The sequence below is a fragment of the Eublepharis macularius genome, chromosome 11, assembly GCF_028583425.1.
Source record: "Eublepharis macularius isolate TG4126 chromosome 11, MPM_Emac_v1.0, whole genome shotgun sequence".
NCBI classification, from domain to species: Eukaryota; Metazoa; Chordata; class Lepidosauria; order Squamata; family Eublepharidae; genus Eublepharis; species Eublepharis macularius.
The window spans coordinates 44,008,907-44,024,576 of record NC_072800.1 but is presented as its reverse complement, the minus strand read 5'-3'; the positions used below and the strand labels follow the sequence as shown (position 1 = coordinate 44,024,576).

Genomic DNA, 15,670 nt, shown 5'->3' with positions numbered 1-15,670 from the left:
GTGTAGGCCCAAAGCTGGCACACTCTTGTTTTAATCTTAAAACAGTGGATCGAGCTTAAAGAAGGCAAGCACAACAACCAATGCTGAACCCCCCCCCCCCACCATCAAACATTGTCTGCCCAACCTGTCCCCCAGGCCATACCTGTGTGTGGCCCACAGGCTGGCACAGTTGATCAGGACGGAGCCTGTTGGGAATCCTTGCAAGCAGGGGACCAGACACAGAAAAGCAAGCCACACCATTCCAGATTGTGAAGCACAACTGTGAGAGCCAGCCAGAAGAAAGGCTTCTGGCCTGTGTAGGCCCAAAGCTGGCACACTCTTGTTTTAATCTTAAAACAGTGGATCGAGCTTAAAGAAGGCAAGCACAACAACCAATGCTGAACCCCCCCCCCCCACCATCAAACATTGTCTGCCCAACCTGTCCCCCAGGCCATACCTGTGTGTGGCCCACAGGCTGGCACAGTTGATCAGGACGGAGCCTGTTGGGAATCCTTGCAAGCAGGGGACCAGACACAGAAAAGCAAGCCACACCATTCCAGATCGTGAAGCACAACTGTGAGAGCCAGCCAGAAGAAAGGCTTCTGGCCTGTGTAGGCCCAAAGCTGGCACACTCTTGTTTTAATCTTAAAACAGTGGATCGAGCTTAAAGAAGGCAAGCACAACAACCAATGCTGAACCCCCCCCCCCCACCATCAAACATTGTCTGCCCAACCTGTCCCCCAGGCCATACCTGTGTGTGGCCCACAGGCTGGCACAGTTGATCAGGACGGAGCCTGTTGGGAATCCTTGCAAGCAGGGGACCAGACACAGAAAAGCAAGCCACACCATTCCAGATTGTGGAGCACAACTGTGAGAGCCAGCCAGAAGAAAGGCTTCTGGCCTGTGTAGGCCCAAAGCTGGCACACTCTTGTTTTAATCTTAAAACAGTGGATCAAGCTTAAAGAAGGCAAGCACAACAACCAATGCTGAACCCCCCCCCCCACCATCAAACATTGTCTGCCCAACCTGTCCCCCAGGCCATACCTGTGTGTGGCCCACAGGCTGGCACAGTTGATCAGGACGGAGCCTGTTGGGAATCCTTGCAAGCAGGGGACCAGACACAGAAAAGCAAGCCACACCATTCCAGATTGTGAAGCACAACTGTGAGAGCCAGCCAGAAGAAAGGCTTCTGGCCTGTGTAGGCCCAAAGCTGGCACACTCTTGTTTTAATCTTAAAACAGTGGATCAAGCTTAAAGAAGGCAAGCACAACAACCAATGCTGAACCCCCCCCCCCCCACCATCAAACATTGTCTGCCCAACCTGTCCCCCAGGCCATACCTGTGTGTGGCCCACAGGCTGGCACAGTTGATCAGGACGGAGCCTGTTGGGAATCCTTGCAAGCAGGGGACCAGACACAGAAAAGCAAGCCACACCATTCCAGATTGTGGAGCACAACTGTGAGAGCCAGCCAGAAGAAAGGCTTCTGGCCTGTGTAGGCCCAAAGCTGGCACACTCTTGTTTTAATCTTAAAACAGTGGATCAAGCTTAAAGAAGGCAAGCACAACAACCAATGCTGAAACCCCCACCCCACCATCAAACATTGTCTGCCCAACCTGTCCCCCAGGCCATGCCAAGAATAAACTGCAACACCTTTTTGCAGAGGCAGGCCACAGCAGCACATTGCCCAGCATCAAAAAAATTTACAAAAATTTTAAAAAGGCCTACCAGGTGTCCTCTCAGGATGTCCAGCACAGTTGATCCTCCAGGCAGATGTCCTCCAGGCTCCAGGTGCAGTCTCTCTTCTTCTCCTCTCTCGGTCACAGCTCAGCAGCAGCAGCAACAGAAGTGTTCCAGACAGTCTTGCTCCAAATTTAAATCCCCTGCTGCAGCCTCAGCCAAAGATTTAAATCTATTGGCTGGCATGAGAATGCAGCAGTGGGATTGGTGACTCCTAAAGTCCCCAGTCCCCTGCCTTTCCCCACCCACACTCCAAGAGCCACCCTCCTCCTGCTCCCCCTCCCCTACCTGTTAGTTTTGGCGGGAATCTCTGCTGCTTTGCAAATGCAAAGTGCAATGCAATGCTTGCACCTTGCATTTGCAAGGCAAAGCAGGATTCCCTATCCTCCTTTGCAAGAGGGGTGGGGGGTGACAGAAGGAGTGAGTGATTCACTCCTTCTCCCCCCCTCCCCTCTGCTAAGAGCCTGCAGGAAGCCTTTGCTTCCAGCAGGATTTTGCTAGCCGCTTGCTAAGGCAAACGGCTAGCAAAATCAAAATGGCGATTCTCGAATGCCGAAAGAATGCCGAAAGAATCCCGAAACGTTTCGGGTTTTTCTTTCGGCAATCCCGAAACGTTTCGGCATTCCCCGAAACGTTTCGGGATTCTTGAAGAATGCCGAAACACTTTTGTTTCGGCATTCTTTCGGCATTCTGAATGCCGAAACGCACATCCCTAATGGTCAGTACAAGGCAATGTCAAAGGAGTGCAGGAGAATATAAATTCAGGAAGTTAGCCCATGACAAGGCTGTTCTAAGAATGAAGAATCAGTCTGTAATGAATGAGGTTGTGCTCACATGAAGGAGCAGGTTCATGGCTTGGAGGTGCTACTGGTTTCTGGCCTATGGTTGAAGCTCAGGTTTCCTCTATGGCATGTAGTGCCTTTTTTGGCTGATATGCCAGCTACAGCTATTCTTTGAAAGGCATGATCTGGTCATAGTGATCTATGATTGGATCACATCTAGGTTAGGTTACTGTGAATTGCTTTACATGAGTCTGTACTTGAAAACTGTCAGGAAACTTCAGTTGGTAGCCAGGCTACTGTCAGGGGCTCGATACATGGATTATACAACCTTTGTGCTGAAAGCCCAGCACTGACACTGTCTGAGCCAGTTATGGCTCAGGAGTTGATTTTTCCTGCCCTCTTTTTCCAGAAAAGGAAGACACCAAGTCTTTTGGTGGGCATTTTGGACACCAGACTCCTCATTTATTCAGGGAGAGGGAGCAAGTAAACTTTATAGGCTTTCTCCTCCTCAGGAATGGCACTGGCTTCAATGCAGAAATAGATTGAGCCCACCAATTTCGCCATTGGTATTGTCAATAAACACTCATTGTGATGCTTCCACTAGAAACAGAATTGACCAATTTAGTTACGAATTTATGACAGATAAGCAAGTTAATGTGAAAACTTGGCAAGAAATTCAAGTGCAAGGGGAAAATATTCCATGGCTGATGTATCATCAAATAGTATCTAAGCTTAAAGAACAAGCCCTCAAAGAAGGTGGCAGATTAAGAGAAAAAGCAGAATTCAAAGTACTAATAAGCGATGAACAGATGCATTTACTAGGAAAAATCTATAAAATTCTATTGCAACACCGCACAGAAACGGTACAAATTAAAAACTGTGGTGAAATGGATGAAAATTTTGGAGAAACCATCCCCATGAATCAATGGGAAAAGTTATGAACCAAAGATATTAAATTTACAGATTGCCAATTGTTAAGAGAGAACTGGTATAAAATGTTCTTCAGATAGTATATTACACCCAAAGATATTGCGAGAATTAGCAAGGTTTATAGTGGACTGTATTGGAAATGCTAATGCATGGATGCAACATTCTATCACATATGGTGGACACGAAAGCATGAAAATATTGGACTCAGTCAGCTGATGATCAGTTCCTCTCGCATGTCTTAACAGCTAATACTGATGGGGAGATCTCTCTAATTGACTGCTATCATCGATTAACTACCAAACTCCAGCCTTTGCTATCGAGACTTGGAGGCCCTAAATATGATAGAACCCATGGCAATAAAAAATGGTTTGACCATGAGTGTATCCAAGCAAAATTGATGCTTAGAGAGTGTTTCAGGATATTTCAACAAAACCCAAATTTAACTACTAAACGTGATTTACAATTTAAAAGGAAGAAATATAAGGAGGTGTTAAAAGCCAAAAAAAGAGCTTCTGACTCCCTTTTATGGCAATCCCTTATTAAGGCTACTAGAGAAAAAGATAATGTTCGTTTCTGGAAGATTACCTCCAATCTGCCAACCAAGAACTCTAATGCCTCTAAACCCATTTCTGCAGAGGTCTGGGGAAAGCACTACAATACTTTATTTAGGGATCAGCACTATGTTGCACCTCCTTCTTCTAGATACAACACAATAGCCCCCAGTCTCTGAATCAGAAATCACTTTGTTAATTTCGCAACTGAAATCCGGAAAAGCTCCTGGAGGTGACTTTATAGTTGCTGAGCTCCTGAAATTGCACATAAATTGGTGGACCCCAATTCTAGCAAATTATAGGCCAATTAGTCTTCTGAACGTGATCTGTAAATTATACACCAAACATCTATGTTGAAAATTGTGGGATTGGCTAGACCAAAATAACCTACTTGAAATTGAACAGGCCGGCTGCATACCTGGTTGCTCGACTCTTGATCACTGCCTTGTCCTAGACTATTTTATTTTCAAATATGTAAAACATTGGAAAAATACATTGTATGCTGCCTTTGTGAACCTCAAGGCAGCCTTTGATTTGGTATCTAGGGGGAGGCTTTGGGCCAAATTGGCTGACATGGGTATTGATAGAAGGCTGTTACTGCTGTTAGTTAATTTACATAAAAACAACAGCCTTCAGATAAGACTTATACAAGAAGGCAACTTATCAAAAAGAATTCCGGTTCAAAAAGGATAAAAATACATGAAGAGATGTAGAAGATTTTCAGGCTCAGGTTTGAGCTGAACCTGAAAAATATGCTGTTAAATATCTTACCGAATAATGGCCGTTTCCACACGTCTTCTCCCCCTCCCAAAAAATAGCGTAAAACTTACGGAACGACGCACCTTCAGGGCGCAATTATCTGACATGATTTTGCTTTGTGGCACAATGACATCAGAAAATGCGCCATGAAGCGAAGTCATGATGGAAAATCGCACCATGAAGGCGCGTTGTTCCGTAAGTTTTGCGCTATTTTTCGGGAGGGGGAGATGTGTGGAAACAGCCAATGTTACAAAAGAGCAGGGAGATCTCTTCTGATATATGGTGACAGCCGTGAGAGTACTATATGCAGCAAAATGGAAAACAGATTCTTGCCCTGATACGCCTGAGTGGATAGACAAGCTGTATGAATATGAATCAATGGCTAAATTAACTTCCTGTGTGCACAACGGTCCAATATCAGAATTCTGGAAAAAATGGAAAGATTTCCTTGATTACTTAGGTTGAAACTAAGATAAATTAAGGTAATCATAATATAGAGCAAAATATGGAAGAGATAACTGATAAAATTATTGATATTAAAATTTGGGTATAAGCAATCAAGGAGAGGGGAAGAGAACTATTATATAAGCTAGTTGTGCAGTTACATATTTTGAATATATTTTTCTGTTGTAGCTCATATGTAACTCAAATGTAGTGCTTTGTATTTTATATAAGTTTCTATGCACTTTCTACTGTCAATTCTATCTTTTCTTTTTAAATAAAACTTTTATTTTAAAAAAGGAATGGCATTGGCCATTTGATGCAGCTCAACTGCAAATTAGCAGAAATTTTTGGAACTTTTTGAGACTCGCATAAAAGAGTTCCTTTTGCCTTCTTCATTTTGCCCGTTTCCAAGGCCAGGTTTTGACTCCGTAGGCTTTACTGGTATTTGCTGGAACAGTGTGGGCTTTTGCTTAAATAAGACTTCCCAAACCAGCTTCTTGTGGCTTACCCATCAGGTAGTTGGAAGGGGGGAGGGGCTGTGGCTCTTTATCAGTCTGAACTTTTGCCAGCATGGGATGGTAACAGCTTCACTCAGCATACCATTGTATGTCGGTGAGAACAAGCTATGGGTAGATTAGTGCTGCTCTGTGCTTGCAGCAAGGGTGGGATTGCCCATTAATTCTGGCATGCTTTTAGCAGTCCAGTTGCTAGAATGTTAGCATTGAGGGGTGGGCTTTAATTCGACTAAGATCAACTATCCAGTTGTACCCACTTGCTTGAATCTTTACTTTGGGTAATGGAGGCAAATGTAGAGTATGGGTTCTTACCTTTAAGCTCCCAATGGTTAGGGACCAGGGTCGCTGAAGGACTGCCTTCCCTCATACTGTCCATCCTACCAGTTAAGAACCTCTTCCTAGGTCCTGCTCTTTATGCCACTATCTTCACAGGTAAGGAGGATAGCAATTGGAGACATGATTGTTGAGGGGTGTTCCTTGCCTTTGTCCTTTACTGTGAGGTTTGCTTGGCACCTACTTTAGATGCCAGGCCAAATAAATGTCTTTTTATCCCAGGCTTTTAAATTGAAAGTTTCCTTCTTTTTAGTGGTTGTTTTTTATGGCCTGCATCTTGCCTGAGGCTGTTTAGGAATACCATTTTATTGGTATTGTTTTGGACCCCCAGCAGGCTCTTAGTTTGTTGAATGATTTATTTTGGCTCACTTTAATATTGATCACTTTATGTGTGTTGCTTCTGTGGTTTCATTATTAGTTTAGTTTTTGAGCCATCTTAAGCAGGTTTCTGGAGAGGCATCTAAAATAAACATTTAAATGCCAGTCACTCTTAGCTGGTTAAGAATAAATCAGTACATCAGAAGACCTATCAGGCTATTCTGCATTGTCCCTATGTAGCTTCTAAGAATCCTCCTCACTACACAAAAGACAAGTTAACCTTTGTTTTCCTTTCCATCATTTTTCTTGACCTCTTTGGTATCTGTCTTGAGTGTCTTCAGCTATCCTTGGTGGAGTTTCTGGGCCCTCCTTTGTTTCCATAGATATCTTCCTCAAGGCCAGAATGCATTGTCCTCAAATTGTTGGGTGTTATCAGTACTTACTGTATTTCACACTTGATCAAACTATCAAGTGTAAGTTAATTATGAAATTTCAAAAAGCAAAAGCTGTACAAAGGAATCTGTGGTTCTGCCATGCTCCACCGCAGCTACTCTCACCGCAGCTACTCTCATCTGAGCAAAGCATTCTGAAGGTGCACCCATGCAAATGGGTAAGATCAACAGCTGCCCTTCCATGTCCATTTTCTGTGGTGGCTTCCATCTTGTGGAATGGCCAGTCTGAAGAGGCCAGGAAGGCTTCCACATGTCTATCATTCTGCAGACTGTGTAAAGCAAAATTGTTCAGGAGGGTATTTTTATAAAGGAAATGGAGGAATGATCCAGGACAACACTAATACTCCTCTTACTGCTCTGTTTTCTGCTTTTGTAAGTCCTTTTTATGCTTTGTTTATGATATAGTATGTCTGATATCTTTTTCTTTTTGCATTATTTTTCTAATTTTTGTATTCCTCGTCCTATTGCATTAATTATACTGTATGATTACATTGTTCATACTGTGTGATTCACTTTGAATTTCAGCAAGAAAGATAGACTATAACAGGGGTGGCCACACTTGCTTAATGCAAGAGCCACACAGAATAAACCTGAGATGTTTGAGAGCCACAAGACATGATGCATTGAAGTGACTTCAGAGGAAGAGGCGGGTTTGGGGGAGTGCCGTGAAATGACATCACAGGAAGGGGTGGGGTTTTGGCACAGTATGCTGGGAGTGACATCATCAGAAGGGGTGGAGCTTGGGAAGGACTACCACCTAACCTTTGACCTGGAAGTGACATCACAAAAAGTGATGTTATCCTTGCAAGGCACCACCTCTAGAGTATTCTGGCTAAAGACTCCAGGTTTTTTTTTAGTTGAAATTGTCAACCCTAATGTTTTATTGAAAATAGGAAATACATTGAAAGAAAGAAGGAAGGAAAAAAGGAAAGGGAGGGAGGGAAAGACATGGAAAGATGGAAAGGAAGAAAAAGACAGACATGGAAAGAAGGAAGGAAAAGACAAAAAAAAGAAGATATGGAAAGAAGGAAGGATAAAAAAGGAAAGAAAGAAAGATAAGGAAAGAAGGCATGGAAAGAAGGAAGGAAAGGAAGGCATAGAAAGATATGGAAAGAAGTAAAGAGGAAGGAAGAAGGGAAGGGAAAGAAGGAAAGAAATACACGAAAGGAAGGAAGGAAGACATGGAAAGATATGGAAAGATATTAAAAGAAGTAAAGAGAAAGGAAGGGAAAGATTTTGAAAGGTATGAAAAGATATGGAAAGAAGAGGAAGGAAGGAAGGAAAGAAAGGAAGGGAAGGAAGGAAGATATGGAAAGGGAAGGAAGGAAGGAAGATATGGAAAGGTATGGAAATATATGGAAGGAAGGAAGGAAGGAAAGAAGGAAAGAAGAGAAAGGAAGAAAGAGGAAGGAAAGAAAGAAAAAGAAAGATGGAAAGAAGAAAGAAATGGAAAGAAGGAAAGAGAAAGGAAGGAAGGAGGGAAGAAAGAAAAATCAAGGAAGGAAGGATCACAAAAGCAGAGCCACACAATCTTAAAGCAAGCACATGTCCTCTGAAGCAAACACATTCCCTGCTCCTCCATCTCAGCTGTCCTGCACACACTTATGGGTGCGCCAGTCCTCCGTGCAACTAACGAGGCTTCCACCCATGCAAAAGCCCCCCGGCGCAGGCTGTGCTTCATGCCATGAGCGGCTCTCGGCAGCTGCACACTTGCCTTCTCGGGAGTAAGCCGGAAAGCAGGAAGTCCTGGGCCACCTCTGCCTTGGCGCTTCCTCGTCGCGTCTTCACTCCTCTCTTTCCCCTTCCCCCCAACTGCCCTTCCCGGGCGCTCGCTGAGAGCGCGGGGCCGGCAAAACTCAGTGCTTGCAGAGGAGTGCCCAGCAAAGCGAGGACGGGTGGGCTGTCCTCAGCCCTGGCCCGCCCCTTCGTTGCTCCAGGGTTGGGAAAGGGGAAGCACGCTGGGTGCATAGATCAGGTGAGCGGCTGGTCGGCTCTGCCCCTTAAAGGAGCCTGGGGGAGGAGTGAACTTGCAAGCCTCCGGGAGCCGCCAAATAAGACTTGAAGAGCCGCATGCGGCTCGCGAGCCACCATTTGGCCACCCCTGGACTATAAAGTAAATAAATAAATGTCTTCCACTAAATGAATGTCAGATGTCCAGTACAGACAACAGCCTGTACTCCATTCACTGAACATTTTAGAGAAAGGGGGCAGGCAGGAACATGCTAGCCCCAACCCCTGCCTACATGTGACCACCTGCAGCATATGATCATGCAGAGGAAGTGGCTGTATATACACCTTCTCCCTGTGATCAGCGATGCTGTTTTCCAAATGCTGCTTGAGGAGGGAAAGCTCACTTTAGTAGGGTTGCTAGCATGAGGCTGCCAGCCAGTGGAATACTCACCCAGTAAGGTGGGGCCTAGTTGGCAACAAAGTGACATCTCTGGTGCTGCAATGATGTCATTTCCAAGTGACCAGAAGTGACATCATTGTGTCACTGTGGATGTTCTGGCATTCAGCCCAAATCCTATGGTTTAACCATAGAGTTTTGGCTGAATGCTAGAGTGTCCCTGGTGCCCTGTAAGTGATGGCCACATCTCCCCCCCCCCCACACACACACACTTTTTCTTCTGATGCTACTCAGCTTGCCAGCAACAGGAAAGGGCAACGGGGAGTGGGAAGTCTACAACCAAAATGGGAGACCTGGCAAACCTGTTGCATGGCTGCTTCCTTTGCACAGTCACTGCTGAAGATGACTCAGCGATCACGTGGAGACAGGGAGCGGAGCCAACACACTTGTGCCCACTCTACCTCCCCAAACATGCAGTGAACCCATGGGACAGACATCTATACTGGGATACCTTAGATGTAGTAAAGGATTCTAGTGAACATCCCCAGAACCAAATAATAAATATCCTGTATCCTGCGTTTTGAAGCTGTATTTTGATATTTCCAGTTTCATCATTGGTTGTTTCTTGGTCTTGCAGGGTGGCTTCATGAGCTGGGAAAACGTTTGGAGTCTCCATATTATGGCAATACTACATTAGGAGGCCCATCACTCAGAAGTGCCTATATAGCTTCCCTCTACTTCACGCTCAGCAGCCTCACCAGTGTTGGGTTTGGTAATGTTTCAGCCAATACTGATGCTGAAAAGATTTTCTCCATTTGTATAATGTTGATTGGGGGTAAGTAAATAAATATATTGTGCAGTAAGAGGAATATGAAAAGATACTTCAAAATAGTGTTCCAAGGTTTTTTAATGAGGAAAAAAGACATTTTGAATTTACACCTCAAAAAACTTGAAACAGAATCATTACACAACAATCTTAATAAATTCTAATCAGCAGCACTTTTTTAAAAGCAAAGCTGAGATTTTGGGAGAAAGCTCAGTTATGAGTACATTATTCAATGACAGGCTGTAAAGTAAGAAACAATACAGATTAGCAAATTATAGATGTAACAATTCTGCAAATTTCAAACCATTTTCAATAGTATGATTCTTGTTTAATGTTAATGATAAGAGAATTTTAGACTGCATCTGTCTTTAAAAAAGAACACTGCTATCTTAATACTTATTTATACAAGGACTGTAACCTCACCTTCCCACCAGTCAATCCAGCTAACAAATCACTATCAACAGTCTAAAACAGAAAAAGAAGTTAATAATGTTTTTAAATTGTAAGCCCCCTTGTGGGTTGTTTTATGGAAGAAAGTTAATATATATAAAAATAAATATTTTTAAATAGATACATATAACCAGGACATGGGCACAGAAAAGGCTCTTACCCTGGAGACTGCCTACCTAAACTTCTGAAGACATAAGCAAGTTTAAATTTTAATTAGATTTTAGACCTTAATTAGATTTTACTTAGATTTTAGCTGAGGGGCAGTTTCACACAGAGACTTTAAAGACTCAGATTGCAAAAGAAATAGGGCTCTCTAGGTCTAGTAAGTTGAATTGTTTACAGACACAAACTTCAGTTAAGATCTTTTAATACTAGAAAAATGTATTCCTTGTGTCCTGTCTAGTCCCAGTTAACAATTGAATTGCTTTCAAGAACCACAGTTCTCTTTGTTAGATGCATCTCGAAAGCTTATGCTACAATAAGGTTGGTTAGTCCTAAAGGTGCTACTGGATTCTTTACTATTTTGCAAATTGTATAGTTGAGTTCTTCAATTCTGAAAATTATTCCTTTTCAGGATCCACCCACCAATTTGATTCTGCTTTAGTCCCAGCCATTAGGTCTTCTAATGGCACCAAGAAATATGGTAACCAACCTGAAGGTGGGCCTGGATTTCTCCCAGAATTAAAACTGATCTCCAGACTACAGAGATCAATTTTCCTGGAGGAAATGGCATATTCAGAGGGTGTAGTATATGGCTTTACATCCCCTCTGAGTTCCCTCCCCAGGCATCTCCCTCAAACCTTCAGAGATTTTCCAAGCAAGAGATCGCAACATTATCAAGTAGTAGCTATCTTCTGGGAAACCTTTTGCTTCCTGGCTGCTGTTTCATAACCTTTAAAAGGTTCAGAGGCATGCTGTTCCCTAAATGACATATTTTTGCAGCTGGTAGCTTTTCACATTATGGTCACTACATAAAATATGATGGGTTGAGCTGATTCAGTTTCTGCTGATCCAACCTGATTATTTATACATCATTACATCTTGTCTAACACTGTTTTTTTCCCCTTGTGTTTATTAACCTGTAATGCAGGGAGACACTTTGATAGATTAGAAATAATTTCCAACTTAACTGTATTTCAACCTCAACCCACTCATATCTTTACCTGTATGTATTCCATAAGAATGGATAAACAACTTTTACGGCTTTGGCAAGTTCTAAATTATTTAAACTTTGTTATATTCACAGATATGTTATAATATGTTTAGTTATTAAGTAAACAGTGAGATACTGTGCAGTTTTAAAGTCAATTTATCTAGTGGCTAAAATTGTGGAAACCGTTTGGAAAAAGTGCATTTTTGAGGTTTGATGGCTCATAACACCACTTCCTTTTGGAGTAATACCATAAAATTATATATCAATGGAAAGATAATTTAATCAAGGATGTAATGCAACAAAGTGTGTTCAATTATCTGTATTCTATCAAATGTTATAGCCAAATAACCAGGAAAAGGAAGCACAACTTGTTTAGGTTGATATGAAGTAGCTTTCCTTCATTTAGTGAGCTTGTAAAACGTAATAAAATTAAAGAAATGGCACAAAGAGTTGACTGGTCACCCAGAAAGTGATGTAAAATAGTACTATTAAGTGAACAAGGCTACAGTTATGAAGAAATTAGAAGAAAAATTGGTGGAAACGTAACCAAAGGTGGCATTTCTAAATTTTTGAAGAGGTATAAGGCAACCCAGTCGCTACAAAACCAGACTGGTAAAGGCAGGAAAAGGTGCACACAAGCAAAGGATGATAGAAGAATTGAGAGACTCAGCCTAGGTGACAGAAGAAAATCATCGGGGTGTATACAGAACAAAATGGCGCAATTCAATGTGAAGTTGAGTGCAAGGACTGTTCGGCGCAGACTGGAGGAATTTGGTCTTAATGCTAGAATTCCATGAAAAAAAATTGTTATCTCTCAAACAAAGGTTGAAAAGATTAAACTGGGCTAAAACCCATGTCAACTGGACAGCGGAACAATGGGACAGTGTTATTAGGAGTGATGAGACCAAAATCTCCCTGTTTGGTAGTGATGGCATAAAATACGTGAGAAGAAGAATCGGAGAAGATTTGCATCCGGATTGCATTACACCTACCGTGAAACACCCAGTTAGTGTTATGATATGGGGTTGTACGACATCAAAAGGTGTGGGCAGAATTTGTGTGATAAATGGCAATATAAATGCCCCAAAATACATAAATCAAATACTTGAGCCCAAACTGAAGCCTTCCACACGTGATCTTTTCCAAGATAATGAAGCATTTATATTTCAACAAGATTCAGCTGCAAGTCATGTTGCTGCTGTGTGCAAACAGTAGTTTCAAGATAATCATATTCCAGTGTTGGAATGGCCTGGGAATAGCCCAGACCTTAACCCCATCGAAAATCTATGGAGCCGACTAAAGAAACTGAGTGAGAAGCAACCCAGCAATAAACTGCAATTAATAGAAGCAATAACTCAATTGTGGTTTCACATTATAACAGCTGCAGAACTAAAAAACTTGGTTCGCTCCATGGGAAGGTGTTGTAAGGCCGTAATTAAAGCAAAAGGTTACCAAACTAAGTATTAACTGACATGGTGAGAATTGTTGTATAACTCATTTTTTGTGTGTTTCAATTTTCTTCTTTATAACTACTGTTCTAAAAAAAATTCCTTCATAAAAGTTATTGCGTTACATTCTTGATTAAATTATCTTTCCATTGACATATAATTTTATGGTATTACTCCCCCCAAAAAGTGGTGTTATGAGCCATCAAACCTCAAAAATACACTTTTTCCAAAATGTTTCCACAATTTTGGCCACTAGTGTATACTCTCCATGGCTCAGCAATCTGAATGGTAGGAATATGTCCCATACAAGGGGGAGTACTGCCAGACCTTCATAGCCAGTAGGGATAATATCATGTGCTTTCTGACTATTCTTGTTTATCTCTTTTTTATATATTTTTGTCTTTTATATTTTATTAAAACAGATGATGTGAGCTCTTAGCATTCAAGAGTCCATTCCCTGTCTAGGATCTGTAGGTGGTAAATGTCTCAGTGCAATATAGACACATCTTCTCTCTAATGCACATGTGTAAACATATATATATATATACATGAATATTAAGTCACCATGCAGTGCACGGTCTGCCTTTTCCACACTGTAGCTATCTAGTAATGTAGTTACATTACTTTCAGGTTGTAGGACATCTTTCTAGCAGATTCTTCTTGGCTTTTAAAATAGCAGGACAGGCGTAGTAAATGAATGGAAAAAAATAGTAAGAGCCATCAGGAGAATATAATGAAGAAGTTTGGTAGTAATACACTTAGTATGGGAATATAGCACATCCCTTTTTCATCTGTGAAATGCTGGTATGCTATGAGGCTGAGGAGGAGATACTGTTTACTCACTCTGAAACCGCTTCGTGAAGCGTTGAGTAAACTAATCCTTACAGCCCTAGCAATCAATCATGCCATGTTAGTTGCTATGGTCACCCTTAGCTAGTGTACTTATCATATCATATTCTCTCAGTAAGTATGCCCTTCTTTTATTTGATCAATAATGGAGGCCTGGCAATGGCTCCTTCTTAATAATAATAATAATAACATTCGATTTATATACCGCCTTTCAGGATGACTTAACACCCACTCAGAGCGGTTTACAAAGTATGTCATTATTATCCCCACAACAAAACACTCTGTGAGGTGGGTGGGGCTGAGAGAGCTGGATGTTGTGACTGACCCAAGATAACCCAGCTGGCTTCAAGTGGAGGAGTGAGGAATCAAACCCGGTTCTCCAGATAAGAGTCTGGAGACTCTTAACCACTACACCAAACTGGCTCTCATAGTCTCAATAACTATAGTCTCAATAATAGTTATTCTTCCATACTGCATGAATTTGCCACTAAGAAAGTCACATTTTTATCAAAATCCTGCACTAGAACTACCTGCTGGTGACTGGCTAGAAAAGCTGATTGTAGTACTGAGCTAATTGTCTTAGATAATGTGAAGATCCATTTTTATCAGCACCTGTGTTTTTCTAAGACCATGCTGTTTTCTGATAAAATTTCATCATCATGAGGAAACTGTTACAATGATAAATGCTGAATATGAACCAAAAAAAATCATACAAAAAAGAAAGATGCTAAATTAATAGCCATATTTTGGTTTTTTTTTAAAACAAAAAGATGTAATTATAATGAGCTTGAAGAGGAACAGTGTGTTATTAATTAGATTAGTAAACTTTATGTGCTCTGCATACTTTGTAGTTATGGTTGCTAATCTCCTGCTGTGAACAGAGATCCACAGCCCCCAGTTCCCTTTACCCAATGCTGCTCTGAGTAGCAGTGTTAAAAAAAATTTAAATGCCAATCGGCCTATGGGTATATGTCACTTCCAGGGAAAACCTGGTAATGATGTCATTCCTCTCTAGAATTAACAGAAACTCTATCGTAAAAAAAACCCTAGCATTTTCAGTGGTTCCTAGACAGGACTGCTCAGAATGGTGGTAGGAGAATTTTTTAAAATGGCAGATAGGCCTGTGGTATGATGTCACTTTCAGAGAAAATCTGGAAGTGATGTCACAGCTCTGTAGAAATTGTCAAAAATGCTACAGTAAAACCATAAGAGTTTTTAGTGAATCTTAGAGAGGGCTGACATAACTTTTGTTTTTTTTTTCTGGAAATGACTTCACATTGCTGCTGATGGCTGCCCACCATGCCCCCCCCCGAATCTCTATTTATAGTTAGCTAAACTTATGATTATTATTATGTTAATACTATATAAGGATAGTGAGGAGGATGATACTGGGAAAGTAGAAAGAAACCATTCGAGATCCGAAAAAATTAAGTTACTTTTAGGTGCAATCTTCTTATTGAATTAATGGCAAAACTTATAATCAATTCAATGGATCGGGATATCTGAATGTAAAAACACCACACATCTTCATAATGTATCTTAGTATTATACAAATAGCCTTAATTATTATATATATAATGAATACCTATTTAAAATATTTAAGTTCTTAGTTTTCAATTACCAACCTTGCTAAAAATATAGAAGAGATTCTATTCTGTCAGCATTGGTTCCTTTTGCAGACGACAGTTACAAAAACGTTTTGGGTCAGGAATAGAAGGCAGAAGCAGGAAAGTACAAGTAACTGAAAAAGAATGGCAGAAAGTTTCAGAAAGAGAAGATGATTTGTCAAAATCTTG

The 15,670-nt window shown here is 41.4% G+C and overlaps 1 protein-coding gene across 1 annotated transcript in view; it reads left to right on the top strand.

Annotated features, from left to right (window-relative positions):
• KCNH8 (potassium voltage-gated channel subfamily H member 8) overlaps positions 1-15,670 on the top strand; it is a 270,322-nt gene that overhangs the window by 196,014 nt on the left and 58,638 nt on the right. Inside the window, exon 8 of the mRNA XM_054991452.1 lies at positions 9,786-9,983. Coding sequence (XP_054847427.1) covers positions 9,786-9,983 — 198 coding nt within the window. The remainder of the gene's footprint in view (positions 1-9,785; positions 9,984-15,670) is intronic.